The sequence below is a fragment of the Mus caroli genome, unplaced genomic scaffold (assembly GCF_978045245.1).
Source record: "Mus caroli unplaced genomic scaffold, Mus_caroli_1 scaffold_5, whole genome shotgun sequence".
NCBI lineage: Eukaryota > Metazoa > Chordata > Mammalia > Rodentia > Muridae > Mus > Mus caroli.
Window position 1 is genome coordinate 128,140,251 of NW_028227260.1, and position 13,596 is coordinate 128,153,846.

The 13,596-nt window shown below is 49.1% G+C and overlaps 1 protein-coding gene across 2 annotated transcripts in view; it reads right to left on the reverse strand.

Moving 5' to 3' along the window:
- Positions 1-13,596, reverse strand: part of Elf4 (E74 like ETS transcription factor 4) — a 42,966-nt gene that overhangs the window by 9,351 nt on the left and 20,019 nt on the right. For both annotated transcript variants that reach the window (XM_029473586.2, XM_085838193.1), the window contains exons 2-3: positions 3,383-3,659; positions 178-349 (exon numbers count right to left, since the gene is read on the reverse strand). In XM_029473586.2, coding sequence (XP_029329446.1) covers positions 178-349; positions 3,383-3,454 — 244 coding nt within the window. In that variant the 5' untranslated portion in view covers positions 3,455-3,659. The remainder of the gene's footprint in view (positions 1-177; positions 350-3,382; positions 3,660-13,596) is intronic.

Consider the following 13,596-nt stretch of genomic DNA (forward strand, 5'->3'; position numbering starts at 1 on the left):
TTGTGGGTGCTACCTGGTCTGGGGAGTTTATGGTTGGGTTAAGGTGATTCCCTCCTCTTTTGTGGGAAGCATTGGTTGTTATGTGGGGCTACTAGCAGCCATGGGAGTTGCTTTTCCCTGAAGGCTGCTGCCTTTTCTCGGACCATACATCTTACCCAACCAGAAAAAAGAACAGACCTGTCAGCAAAATACTGCCTTCTAAAATCTGATCCTGTGTCATGCACAAGGTCCTGTCCCTTATGATGCCATTGTGGACCTCATCCAGATCTAGTCCTGAGCACAGATGCACTAATTCAGGATAGGGGACCTGTTCCACGATCACGGCTGGGAACACTGAAGGGTCTTCCAGCTATGGAGAAGAAAGAGATCTGAGTCAGGATTCACCTCCTCCTGAGAAACCCACCCTACCAGATGTCACGGCCAACCTCACTAAGTGGTACTTTTTTAAATCACATTTTTTTTTAATCTTAGTCATTTTTGAGGTGGGGCATACCACCGCATGTGTGTGGGGATGGTCAGAGGACAACTTGCTAGAGTTGGTTTTCTTCTTCACTCATGTGGGTCCTGGGGATGGAACTCAGGTCATTAGGCTTTGCAGCAGGCACCTTGAATTGCTAAGCCATCTTGTCAGGCCTCCCACCCTAGGTGATGCTTTAAGTGAGATCTTGATGAACAGAGATAGATAGCTTAGCTTAGCAGGACTTGCAGTCAGCCATGTGGTTTATGTATGCACAGTACTAGGGATGGAACTCAAGGCCTTGTACATGCCAAACACGCACTCCACCACTGACCTATAGCCCCAACCTGGGCAAACATTTTGCAAGGACTCTGAAGCTGCATGTGACTAGTGGTCCTACATTGCACTAGACAAATACAGGACATTCTAGAATTCCATAAAACGTGATTGAAGGGGGCCTGGAGAGATAGCTCAGTGGTTAAGAGCACCGGCTGCTCTTCCAGAAGTCCTGAGTTCAATTCCCAGCAACCACATGGTGGCTCACAAACCATCTGTAATGGGATCTGATGCCCTCTTCTAATGTGTCTGAAGAGAGCAATGGTGTACTCACATGCATAAAATAAATAAATAAACCTTAAAAAATGTGATTGAATTGCACTGACTGAGAGACAGATTGCCTGAATTTTAAACTAATATCTGCTATTTCCTAGCACGGGGACCCTGGGAAAGTTTTCCAACCTTTCTGTGTATCAGTTTCCTTAGTCATGAAACCAGGTTACTCCTATGATGGACCCCATAGATTGTTTAAACAGATCAGTAAGCATAATGCATTCACAACAGGGCCTGGCATAGAGTACATTATCATTAGGTACCTGGAGCTTCTGGGAAACAAATGGTTGTTTTTTTTTTTTTTCTTTTTAAAATGTCAGGGTTTTGCCTACACATATCTATGTGCAAAATGTAAGTGTCTGTCTGGTACCCATAGACGTCAGAAGAGGATTGCTTGGGACTGGAGTTATAACAGTTGTGACCTGTCAGAAGTGGGTGCCAGGAACTTAACCTGGGTCCTCTACAAGAGCCAGAAGTGCTCTTAACTACTGATCCATCTTTTAAGTCCCATGCTTTCCTACTTAACCAGAGCACACTCACGTTCCTTTGTCTGTCTGTCTGTATGCTTATGATTTATGAATTCTTTTATATTTGTGACATTTAACAGCAAAGACTGTTTTCTATGAGGACGGAAAGGCAGCTGAGAATGGAAAAAGTATGGTGTAGAGGGGTCTGTGGGGAAGCCAACAAGCTGGTATTCTGAAGTAGGAAGGCAGAAGGAAGGGAAGGCTTGCTTTTAGGGCTAGGGACACCTTAGGGGTTATATATGAGAGGTGTGAAAGCTCTCTCTCTCTCTCTCTCTCTCTCTCACACACACACACACACACACACAGAGAGAGAGAGAGAGAGAGAGAGAGGGAGAGAGAGAGAGGGAGAGAGAGCGAATATAGAGGGAAAGAGGGAGGCAGAAAGGATAGAAGAAAGCAGAAAGGAAAAATGGAGAAAAGGTGGGAGAGAAGAGGTGATTTTTTTTTTTTTGAGATCTTGAAGGAGGTAGGTGTGAACAGATGCTCTGAAAGGGTAGGAGTTACCTATCCTTTTCCCCCCTAAGTCAGTGGGAAGGGAATAAGAACAGGGGATGTTAGAGATAAGTGGGAGAAGACAGGGAAATTGCAGGCAGCCTTGGCTTGGAGTATCTCTCGATCAGAGGAGAGGCTGTGTGCTGAGCATACAGACATGCTGGGGAGTATAGAGAATTGGAATAGCTGCTGGAGGCCTGGAAACAAGCGAAAGACGATGAATTAGCACTAAGAATCCAGGTAAGGGTCACCCTTTCTTCCCTTCTTATCTGATGTCTTCCATGAGGCTTTATGCCCTGGAACAGACAAGCAAGCTGACTTATTTTGTCCAAGAACCAGCAAGCCAGAAAGTGCAATGCACTCAAAGGCCACTAGAGGGCAGGCTTTGGTAGGACCAGCAAGAGGGTTTTCTACCCTCCCATAGATAGAGCATCTGACTTCCTCAGAGGTGGTTTTGGAAATATTCAGCTGGATCTTCTCTTGGACAAGCTTTGGGAGATAGCAGCCAGACAGGTTAGGGGAAAGACTTGGCTAGCTGACATCGTGTCTCAACTGAGATTAAAACCCAGCAGTTTTAATTTCTACTCTCCCTTCCCTTCTTCCACACTTGCCTGCCTCGTCTTTCTCCTTTCTTTCTGAAGGAGCAGAGTGGAAAGCTGTGGAACACTTACCAGCACAGAAAAGGCATCCTCCTGGCTTCAATGCAACACAAGTGATGAAGCAAACATGACCAGGGTACCAAGATCTGATCCTACCCTAGTTTCCAACATCCTCCTGCCCAAAGACCCCATTCCTGGCATGTCCTGAATCCTTAGGCCAAGAAGACATTTATAAGCGAGCCTATCAACTGGTCTGGAGCCCTGAGTGTGAAGATGCTAAGACTCCAATGCTGTGCTTTAAGTGCGGCTGGCAGTGCCCTCTTTGCTATGGAGTTGTCCCAGCAGTTTGTTCAGTGTGACACTGGGGCTAAAAGGAAGTAGCAGACATCCTACATGATGTTCAGTTGTATGCAACTGTCTGTTTAGTTCCATTTGCCAGTTGACTCACAGCCCAGCTGGTTTGCTTAATAACTGCTTGGCTAGCCTAGTGACTACATGTATTATAATGGCATGTAGCCAACCAGCTCCCTGAGTGACCATCCAGTGACTCCTAGGGAGTAGCTGGTGCCTGATGGGTATTTGCTGACTAGTTATCTGTCAAGTTCCCCCACCCCTTGGACTCTCAGGCTGGCTGTTCACGGCTATGTCTCCCTAATTGCCCATACTGACTGACTGTTTTACTCCCAGAGGCCATATACCTGGTGGATATCATCCATCCCGTTGCTTGCAAACTCGAAGACCAGATCACTGGGCTGCAGAGCAATAGCCATACTGGCTTCTGCCAGAGCTGACAATGAGACTCCCCCGGCTCCCTGGAGCTGCGGTGGTTTGTTGTCGAACAGAAGTTATTCAGGTATGTTAGGATCAATCTAGTGCCTTCTCTGAGCCTCTGGGGAAGATAACCAGAGTTGGAGTGGGTGTGGCCTATGCCAGGCTCAAGACTGCATGCTGGGCTATGCCAACCACAAGAGCAACCTACAGAGAAGGGAGAGATGGAAACAGTAAGCCAATTTCCCTGAGCTCCGTGCCCTAATCAGCTAGTGAAGTCAAGAGGCTCTGCTGTGCCTAGACAGACTTCCAGCAGAGACAGAGTAGGAAGGGACCAGGCCTGACGCGGGGCACTAGGAGGAAAAAATCTCTGTAACTATCCTGGCTTGAGAAAGACTCATGTACGTGTGGCTTAGAGGGGACACAGGGTGTTCATGGGCTCAGTTTACCTTAGAAGTGAGGACCAACTGACTCAAGGAACAGTCTACAGAGGAAGAAATGTCTCAGTTGGGGTTGCAGGGAGGGGTGTCTGGGCTGGTAGGTCACATGCCTTGCATGCTTGTTAGCAACCCTACCCCCATTGCCCTCCACAGGGTGGCCTCTGCGCTGTGCTGCCTGTGGGTTTGTGTTCTAGGCTGAGCTTTGCTTTCAGTTTCAGGACTGAGCTATCACCCTGGGAACTTGTGAGGAGAGCCCTGGCTGGAGGAGGGGCCAGCAGAACCTTCCTCATCTTCTATGGCTGGCTCATCCCCCATATTCCAGGAAGTCTCGGTCTGCTGAAACCCACACGAGTCTTTCCCCAGTGCCTCCCAAGCTAGTCAGGCACTGCAGCTGCCTGTAGTTTCCCGGGAATCTACTCCTCAATTACCAGAGCCCCAGGCTGCTTCTAGCAAGATCACCTGGGGCCAACTCCCAAAGCTCTGGTCTCCAGACTCCTTCTGACCGACTTCTCTGCTCTTTCCACCTGGAACCTACTGGCCTTTGCACCTGTCCAGGTACCTGGTCTTTTGCCCTTCGGGTTCCTGAACTGGTGATGTGTTTTCAATGTGTGCAATAACGACAAGCAGGCTGATTCAACCACCAGAGACAGGCTAGAACCCAGGCTACCCACTAGAGCACACATCGAAACGCCTTGACATTCCATCTGTAGTGCCAGGACGGCACACTCTTATCCTGGCTGGGAAAAAAACAAGGAACTCTGGGTGAGACGCAAAGAGGGGTAAAAGAAGAGTGCCACAAGTGACCTCTCTGATGACCGCTCTCTTCCACTGGAGGAGACACCCAAGCCTCTCCCACTTCCTTTCCGTTAGCCCACAGGGTTAGCCCCGCCCAGTCTCCACCCCCACACCTTTCCACCTACTCCATCAAACAGCCTGGAGAAGTTGCTAGGCTCAGTTTTACCCACCCGAGTAAATTTCCCTTTAGATGGAAGAGAGAACTCGGTTAGGTCTATCACTTGTGGAACTACAGGGGCTGGGGAGTGAGGAGCAGTATGGCTAACAGCCTTATTCTGGCTCCATCCTTTCATCTTGCCTCACCCTGCATGTGACCTTATCCCTCATGGCCTGCAAAATCTTGCAGGACCACTTGCATCTGGCTCCCCTAGCCTAAGTGCCCTTAAGGCAAGCATTCCATAGTTCCTGCTCTCCCACCAGCCAGCGTGTCTGCCCTTGGGGAACATTCTCATACTAGTCATATGAAAGGTGATCACTTTCATCTAAACCCACCAGGTCCAAGAGTCTGCATCTGCTCCTGCCCCAGGTCATTCACTGGGGCTCTTCCGTTCAAGGTATCTGTCTTCTTGCTTTCTCTTCCTAAGCCAGTGTTTCATTTTCAAAAGTTCTGCTGGTACTATTTGCTTAGCAAACCTCTATGCATTATCCTGACCTCCCAAGTCAGACACTGGCTTCCTTGACCGTAGGGATGACTGTGGATCATTGATAAGACATCGACACCTTGCCTTGTGTTTGCTTTATGAAATAAATGAAAAAAAAAAAAAAAGGGGGGGAGCAGCAATCAGCAATCGGCATGGTGATTCACGCCTGTAATGCCAGTATGAGAGTTGGGATGGACAGGTCACTGTGGTGTCAAGGTTAGCCTGGGCTAAAAAATCCAGGTTTGGGGAGACAGCTCAGTCTTTAAAGTACTTTCTATGAAAACGTGAGCACTTGAGTTCCGTGCCTAGAAAACATGGGTTTTTGTTTTGAAAAGCCAGGCACAATGAAGCATACTTAGAATCCCAGAGCTGGGGCAGTGTGTTGGGCAGATCGGTGGGATCTGCTAGTTAGCTGGCCTAGACTGTGGACTTCAGGGTAACAAAAGACCCACTCTCAAACGAACACCAGGGTGGACAATTCCTGACAGGCTGACCTCTGGGTCTCCATGGGCATGATATCCAGGCATGCGCACTAGCGTCACATGCACTCACATGAACACACTCCCCCCCCACACACACACACACAACCTAAAACCAAACTAAACAAAATAAATTTAAAACAGGAAAAAAGAAAGAAGGAACAAATGAGTGAATGACCAATACTGGTCTATGGGCATTGGTGTTGGTTGGTTTTTTTTTTTTTTTTTTTTTTAGCAGTATAGAGCTACATGGACATTGACTGCGTGTGAGGAGAGATGTGCAAACTCAGAGGCTACATTGATATTATTCTTTGCATTGCTAGTTACACAGGTGCACTATCTGTCTGCTGTGAGTGTACAAACAGACCACAGGTATATATGCCTATTCAGGGTGTGTGTATGTGTGCCAAGTGTGGGGACATGTTCGTGAGAGCCTCTGTGTGTCAAAGGGCTACCCTGGTCTGGCCAGCTTACGGAGCTCAATCATAGGTTCCTCCTCCTGCTCCTTAGGGCAGGCAGACTGAGCTGCCTTGGTTCAAGTGCTTTGGAGACAATGGGGGTGGGGGGCTGAGCAGGTCAGGTTCTGCTGGTTAACAAGGCTCTTTGACGATGTGCTCCCCAGGGGAAAAAAGACAACTCCAACACAGGTATGAGACTTATGGGTCCTCAGGTGAGTGATCCCCTACCCTAGGTCCACTCTGCTAAGGAACTAGGAGGTAAGAAAGGTCCTCCAGATCTGTGTGTTGGAATGCACTGAACCTTTGGCCATCATGGTCGAAGGCAGAAAGGAGTAATTCCAGTAGTGTTCTTATACGTGCCCGTATATTCAGTGTCTAAGCTCCTTCTAGCTGGGAGATCTTCGAAAACTATCCCCAGAGAACTGGTTCTGTCTGAAGCTAAAGCAAAGGGATGGAGAGGTGGGGATGTGGCTGCCCTACTGGTAAGGCTTAAGAAACCTACCTCGCGGAACTTTTCAGTCCAGAAATTTCCCCTCCCCCTTCAAAAGTTTGAGGATTTGAAAGTGAGAGGTGGAGAAAGGCTCATTTGCATGTTCACTTACTCTCCTCCAGGCCTTCAAAATACCCCCCCTCTCCCAGGAACTTGAAACCAAAGACACCACCACCACAGAAGGCACACCCTATAGGAGGCAGGCAAGAAACACATGGAAGGTTCTTGTCCCCAGGCTCCTTTCAAAGCCCTTTGGCTAAGCCACAGCTTCAGTGGCCTTTTGTCCCCCTGCACACTGCCTTGCTAGAGAGAGGAGGTCAGAGGACACACGTGCCTCCAGGCAAAGTCTATTCCCAAGTCTCTCTGGGACAGGGAAGTGATGCCTGGTTGATACACTGAAAAGCAGATACACATTGCAGGAGTGTGCACCACAAGACGCAGCAAAAAGGCCGGGCTGCCTGTGAACACACACCCTGGGCCTCTGAGGTTCTGAGTACGCTTTCCAAACCAAGGCAGCAGCGAGGTAGTTTGGACTGATTCTGCATAACCACAACTAGGCTCCCCCCTTCAGGGGTACAGACCCTTCCTTCCTGGAACTGTTACTGGGACACACCAAGCAGCATCCAGCACCCACCCATACAGCCCTCCCCTACCAGAGGAGGCAGCTTTGATGGGAGAGTCACGTCCACAATCTCTACCAAGTGGGTTTAAATCTAGGCTTGATCAGCTCAGTCAATGGCTCTCTGAATTGCTGGTAACAACCAAGGCATTTTTTGCACATGCCAAGAAACATGGGGGCCAGATAGTCAGCTGGGCCACCCGGTGCAATTCTCCAGTTCCCTGTCCTCTCAAGAGGCGACTGTCACTCCTGAAATACCTCGTTCTCTCTTGAAACCTTTCTGGAATTCTTTGGAAAGGAAATGACAATTTCCTTCATGTCATTTCCCACTCCTGCACCACCCCTCCCCCAACAGCCAGAGACAAAATGGAAGCTGCCCCAAGAACAGAACAGCTGTCCCCTCTATGCAAAAAAAAAAAAAAAAAAAAAAAAGTCTTTCCTCTGGCTAAGCGTGTGGAGTTGTGCCTGCTGTACCACGTGACCAGTAGCCTGTATTTAGGAGCTGGAGGGCTGGAGGACCAGCGTCAGGATGGAATGCGCAGTCCTAGACAGAGCAGACCTAAGCCACCGGCAGAACTCAAACCCAGAGCCTTGTCCCAGTTCAAGACTCAACTGCAATCAGCCAACCAAATCCTCCTTCTTGAGCAAGTACCCAGTAAAGTGACTCCAGCCACAGCTCTGTTGTCAGCTCCTCCTCCTCTGTTCCTTTCTGTCCCCTGCCCCCTCCACTGGCGATGAAATCAGGAAGGGGGGCGAGGTTTTGCAAGGCTGGGGTTTCTCTATGCTTATTTGCAAAAAAACAACCAAAACTCTAGGTTCCTAAACCGAGTGTTGTGGGGCTTGCCTTTAATCACCATACTTAGGAGGTTGTATCTTCAGGATCCCCACTACAAAGCCAGCCTGGGTTACATAACAAGATCTTGTCTTAGTGGTGGCGCACACCTTTAATCCCAGCACTTGGGAGGCAAAGGCAGACAGATTTCTGAGTTCGAGGCCAGCCTGGTCTACAAAGTGAGTTCCAGGACAGCCAGGGCTATACAGAGAAACCCTGTCTCAAAAACAAAACAAAACAAAACAAAAACAAAAACAAAAACAAAACAAAACAAAACAAAACAAAACAAAACAAAACAAAAAAAACCCAAGAGCTAGGGATGTAGCTCAGTTGGTACAGTGTTTGCCTAGCATGCAAGGTGAATCTCCAAGCTAGCCAGGTCTACACCAGGGCCAGGGCTATAATCCCCAATGCTGAATAAAAAGCAGGTGTGTTGACTCATTTTCTCCCTGAACATGGTAGGCTGAGATAGAAAAATCAGAAGTTCAAAGTCTAGTTGCCTAGTTAAGGCTGCCTCAAAAAGACAAACAAGAAACAAATCAATCAAAAAAAAAAAAATGAAGGAGACACATATTAAAAAAACAAAACCGAGACAACCCAGGGAGGCATTAAGTATAAAAACTAGACAGCACTCACACAGAGCATAAGCCAGTCAGGTGACCTCCCACAGGGCAAGGGTGTGTGTGTTGGAGGGGGGCCTCCCTGACCCCAGGATTGTGGGAGCTGAGAAGGAAGTCCTCTCCTGGGTTGGGGTCCCTGTGGGGTGGAGTGTTCTGTCCTCCGCCTGTGTCACCCCGCCCAGCCCTTTGGGTTGTGGTTATGTAGCAAGAAAAGCACCAGAGAAGCCCTAATATAGGAGAGGAAGGGGAGGGGTAAAGGGAGGGGGACTGACAAAAGGAACCGATTTCCTCAGTCACGCTGAGAAAGCTCACTGAGCACCCTCTAGAGGGGCCTGGGGCCACCACATCCTCTTCCCTAGTGCCTCAGGGAAAAAGAGGCCAGGAAGGGAAAACAGACGCAGGGAGGGAGCAAGGCTAGGTCCAGGTAGCTACTGACCTCCAGAGCATGGCCCTGTTACCTATTACAACCTCGAAGGTTTGCGCAGTGGAGATCCCTACAGACCCTACAGCCTAGAATGGCCAACAGAGGTTCCTGCAGACCCCGAGAGCGTGGACCTTTCAGGTAGAAGACCTAGATCTGCCTTGGAACTTAGGCAAGTCACTATCCTATACAAAATGGGCCTATGTGACCAGTCCTAGGGGCTGCTGCCAAGGGCTAAATGAGTTACTATAGGCAAAGGCTCCCTGGTATGCCTTTCTCTTTCCCCCTCTCCCTTTCATTTGAATTTTGGATACGAGGTATCACTGTGTAGTCCAGGCTGGCCTCATATTCAAATCCATCCTCCTGCTTCAGCTTCCCCAGTACTAGGATTACAGGCATGGGTAACAATACCTGGCTCTAAATGTATTTTTCAATTTCCTGGTCTGATTTATTTTTTGTGGGGCTTGGCCATTCTGCTTGTTAAGTATTCAGAATGTTTCACCTAGATGGAGAGAAAGGAAAGGAAATGAAAGCCATAGGAGCCAAGGCCATTAACTACTAAATTCATAGAAAAGCCAGGCACAGTGACATACCTACCTGTGGTCCCTGCTACTTGGGAAGCGGAGGCAGGAAGGAAGATCTGTGTCAAGATGTTCAGAAACATCAGCAAGATCTTGTTGACCCCCCAGATAAAAAATAATAAAGAAAATGTATGGTTGAGCCAGGCCATGGTGGTACATGCCTTTAATCTCAGCACTCCGAAAGCAGAGAGAGGCAGGCAGATCTCTGTGAATTCGAGGCCAGCCTGATCTACAAAGAGTTCCAGGACAGCCAAGTCTACACAAAGAAACCCTGACTGGAAAAAAATAAATAAAAAATTAAGGTAAGTAGTTTGACCTGGGAGAAGAGGAGGGGGGTATTGGTTGGAAGTTAGGGAAGTTGACAAGATCTAGATCCAGACAGTGGGATCTGAACTTACTGTGGAGAGCGCCTGGGACATCCTGTTGATCCCCAGGGCAAGGAAAGCAATTCCTTGAGAAGAGTCCTTTGGCCTGGTTACAAAACAGTCCCCGAATTGGGGAGATGGAAGATGACTAGGTTGGGCAACTGAACCCAGGAGAGGGATGCCAGAACCACCTCATGGGAAAAGAGGGACAGATTGAGGGGGCCATACAGAGACCCTGAGACAATGTTAAAAGACATGAGACCAGGGAGATGGCTCAGGGTGATAAAAGCTTTTGCCACAAAAGTCTCTGTCCCATCCATGGAACTCACGATTGCAAGGAGAAAACTGAGTTCCAAAAGTTGTACTCTGCGTGCACGGCTGGACAAACTCGGACACACAGTAATAATAACAACAATGTTCAAAGATATGGAGTGATCAAGGCAAGAAATGAGGCTGGACAAGAATTCAGCCTGGACCCTTTGAAACAGGGACTGTTTTGGAAAAAAAATACCAAAGTTAATGGGAGAAAAGATGCAGATGGGCATTTTTGAAGCTTCTGTCTTTCTGTTTGAGTTTTGAGATTTTTGCTTTGGAGTCCTGGCTGCAAACTGACCATCCTCCTGCCTCAGCTTCCACTTATGGGCCAGAGGGTTTCACATCACCTCTGAGATTCTATCTTGTCTAGTTAGGGTACAGGGCAGGAGCCTACGCAGGTGCTCAGTGGGCATCGGAGTCTCCTGATCTGGTGCAGAGGACCAAGTAGCAGGGAGTCACACACTGAGTGGATGGTAACTTAGCACACTGGGCCCAGTCCCTAGAAAGTCCTGCTTGCTTCCATTGTTGGGGGGAGGGAGGAAGAGAAGAAGAGAAGCATGGGCCAAAGACTAATTAAATTCATTAGTGGATTTTTTCGAAGCTGGGGCAATCTGTGACTCTGCACAACAGGATATTAAGTCAGATAACTTTTTATTGAAGGGTCAGTGTTCTTTGTCAAGGCCCCTGGCAGTGTGTGTCCTAGAAACTGATACAGAGGCTACTGGCTCAGCTCTGCCCCCACCACGAGTAAGAGGGGCTGTAGGGAGTATCCTTCCCAGATGACCCCTTCTTCTATTGACCATCCAAAATAAAGTGCAGGAATCCAAGCAGAGGCACAGTGCACCGGATTCCCTACTCAGAAGGGATGATGCCACAAAGGCTGGGGTAAGAAGCAATCCGTCGGGGCCTGGGGAGACCACAGACAGCTTTGGCTTCAGGAATCATGGAGAACACCTACCCTGGGTTTTGCCTTTTTCTCCCTCTCTCCCTCTTGGCACTACTGAAACATCTCCAGAAACCAGAAAGTTAAAAAGAACCTAAAAGGTTCCCCCTGTCTCTCTTACCCGAGTTCCGGAGGGGCAGGAGAGTTGAGTTACTCAAGTTCTCTCTGTAGTAACCCTCCTCCTCTTCTCATGGTCTCGCTGAATCCTCAACAAAGCTAACCCTTTCCTCCAGTGAGGACAGTGGTGGTCTTGAACCCCGGCACTGGGGGAGGCCAAGGCAAGGCAGATCTCTGTGTGTTTAAAGGCAGCCTGGTTTACATAGGGCGTTCCAAGCCAGCCAGGGCTACACAGTGAGACCCTGTCTCAAAAAAAAAAAAAAAAAAAAAAAAGAGCAACAGTAGCTGGCAAATAACAATGAGGCCACACAGGTGCGGAGCACGGTTAACCTTCACAGTGACTCCCCACTGCCACACCGTTGTTCACAGTCCCTTAGGCCAGCCATGCCTGCTCTCGACTTCTGTGACTTTAGTTCCCTCACATCCTTCAAGGGTTGTCGTCATCATCTTCCTCCCACCTAGCAGCCTCTGCTCTTGACAGCCTAGAGCTTTACTTCTTGGCTCTCAGTAGGGCTTGAAGAACTTATCAAAGAAGGGCCACAAGGATGGAAGTTTACAACACATGCAAATATTCTGAAATTCAAGTTTCCGTGCCTATCGACGGAGCTGTATTGGAACACAGCGATGCTTATAGGTTATTAGTGCTCATTCATATAAGCCCCAAAGCCTGACATACTTGCTATCTGATCCTTTACAGAAACCTTTGCTGATCCCTGGACTAAATACTCCACCTCCCTTCCGTGCGAATGAATTCATCAAGCTCATTTCTGAGAAGAATGTCCCAGAACCCTGTTGTGTGGGGGCTGGGGGGAGGTGCCTGTGGGAGGTGTGGGATGCTAAATACCAACTCAGCACATTTTCATCAGAAAGAGAGCCTCTGGATTAGAGCCATGGCTTCTGCTCTGCCCACGATGTGACCTCAAACAGGACACTTCTGCTTTGTGTGCCTTGGTTTCCTCGGCTGCACCGTGAGCGGTTGGAGCTGCTCATCTGAGGCCATTCCTGTCTGTGGGCTACAAGTCAGGCATCCACTGACTCCAACCTGCTGCTAAGCAGGTGTGGTCCTAATCGTTTGCTCCCCAGAACTCGGGGTCAAGGACAAAGGGTTCCTCTACCCAGCTGTGGCTTTCTGCTGTCCTGGCAGGTGGGGCAGATGCCTCACCCCACACTCACCTACCCTGCTTGCCTTGCCTTTCCCTTGATCTGCCGGCCCTGGTCTCTAATTGCTAAGGGATGGTGGCTTCTCTGAAGAAGCTCTCCCCTTTACCCACCTCCACCTCTCCAGTGCGCTGCAGGAAAAGCCTCATCTTTTGGAGAGAAGGGAGGTAGGGAAAAAGGACTGTCACCTCTCCCTAGCCTCCCAGGGCTCATGGTAGGCAGGCAGGGGCCAGGACACAGGCGGCTCTCTCCGCCCCACACCCCTGCTCTGTGAGAGGAAGCAGCCCCTCTGTACCACTTCCTGTCCCAGGGGTTTCGGCAGTTTCCCCTTCGGGGCCTAGTGGCCCTTGCAGCCCCGCCCCTGCTCTGCACAGGTCAGAAAGTGCACAGGGAGGATCCCTCACAGGAAGGCAGAGGAGACAGCTGTCTACACAAGGGGGATGCTGGCAGCAATTCCACCAGACTGCCTTGTGGTGGGAGGGGGCCAGACAGAGAAGTGCTACCTGATGAGGGGACAACTGTTTCCACAACCTCTCTCATCACTGCACCTAGACTACCCTTCAGGGACCAGCAGGGTACGCCTGGTCTTTGAGGACATGGATTAAAACCTGGACCATTAGTGCCCAGCAAGGCCAATGCCTTACATAGACTCTTAACAGTGGCTACAGATGGAAGGACAGGTTGAAATGAGAGGCTCTGAGGAAACTAGACCAAGGCCTGGGGTTGGGTTCATTTAGAAGAGCAGGTGACACTGAAATCAATGTGACTTCCTAAGGTGTCAGGGGTTTATCCTTAGTGCCAATAGGCAGAGGTAATGATGAAGAAATACTACATTGTCTTTGGGTCAAAGGACAGCAGCCTTTTCTGGGA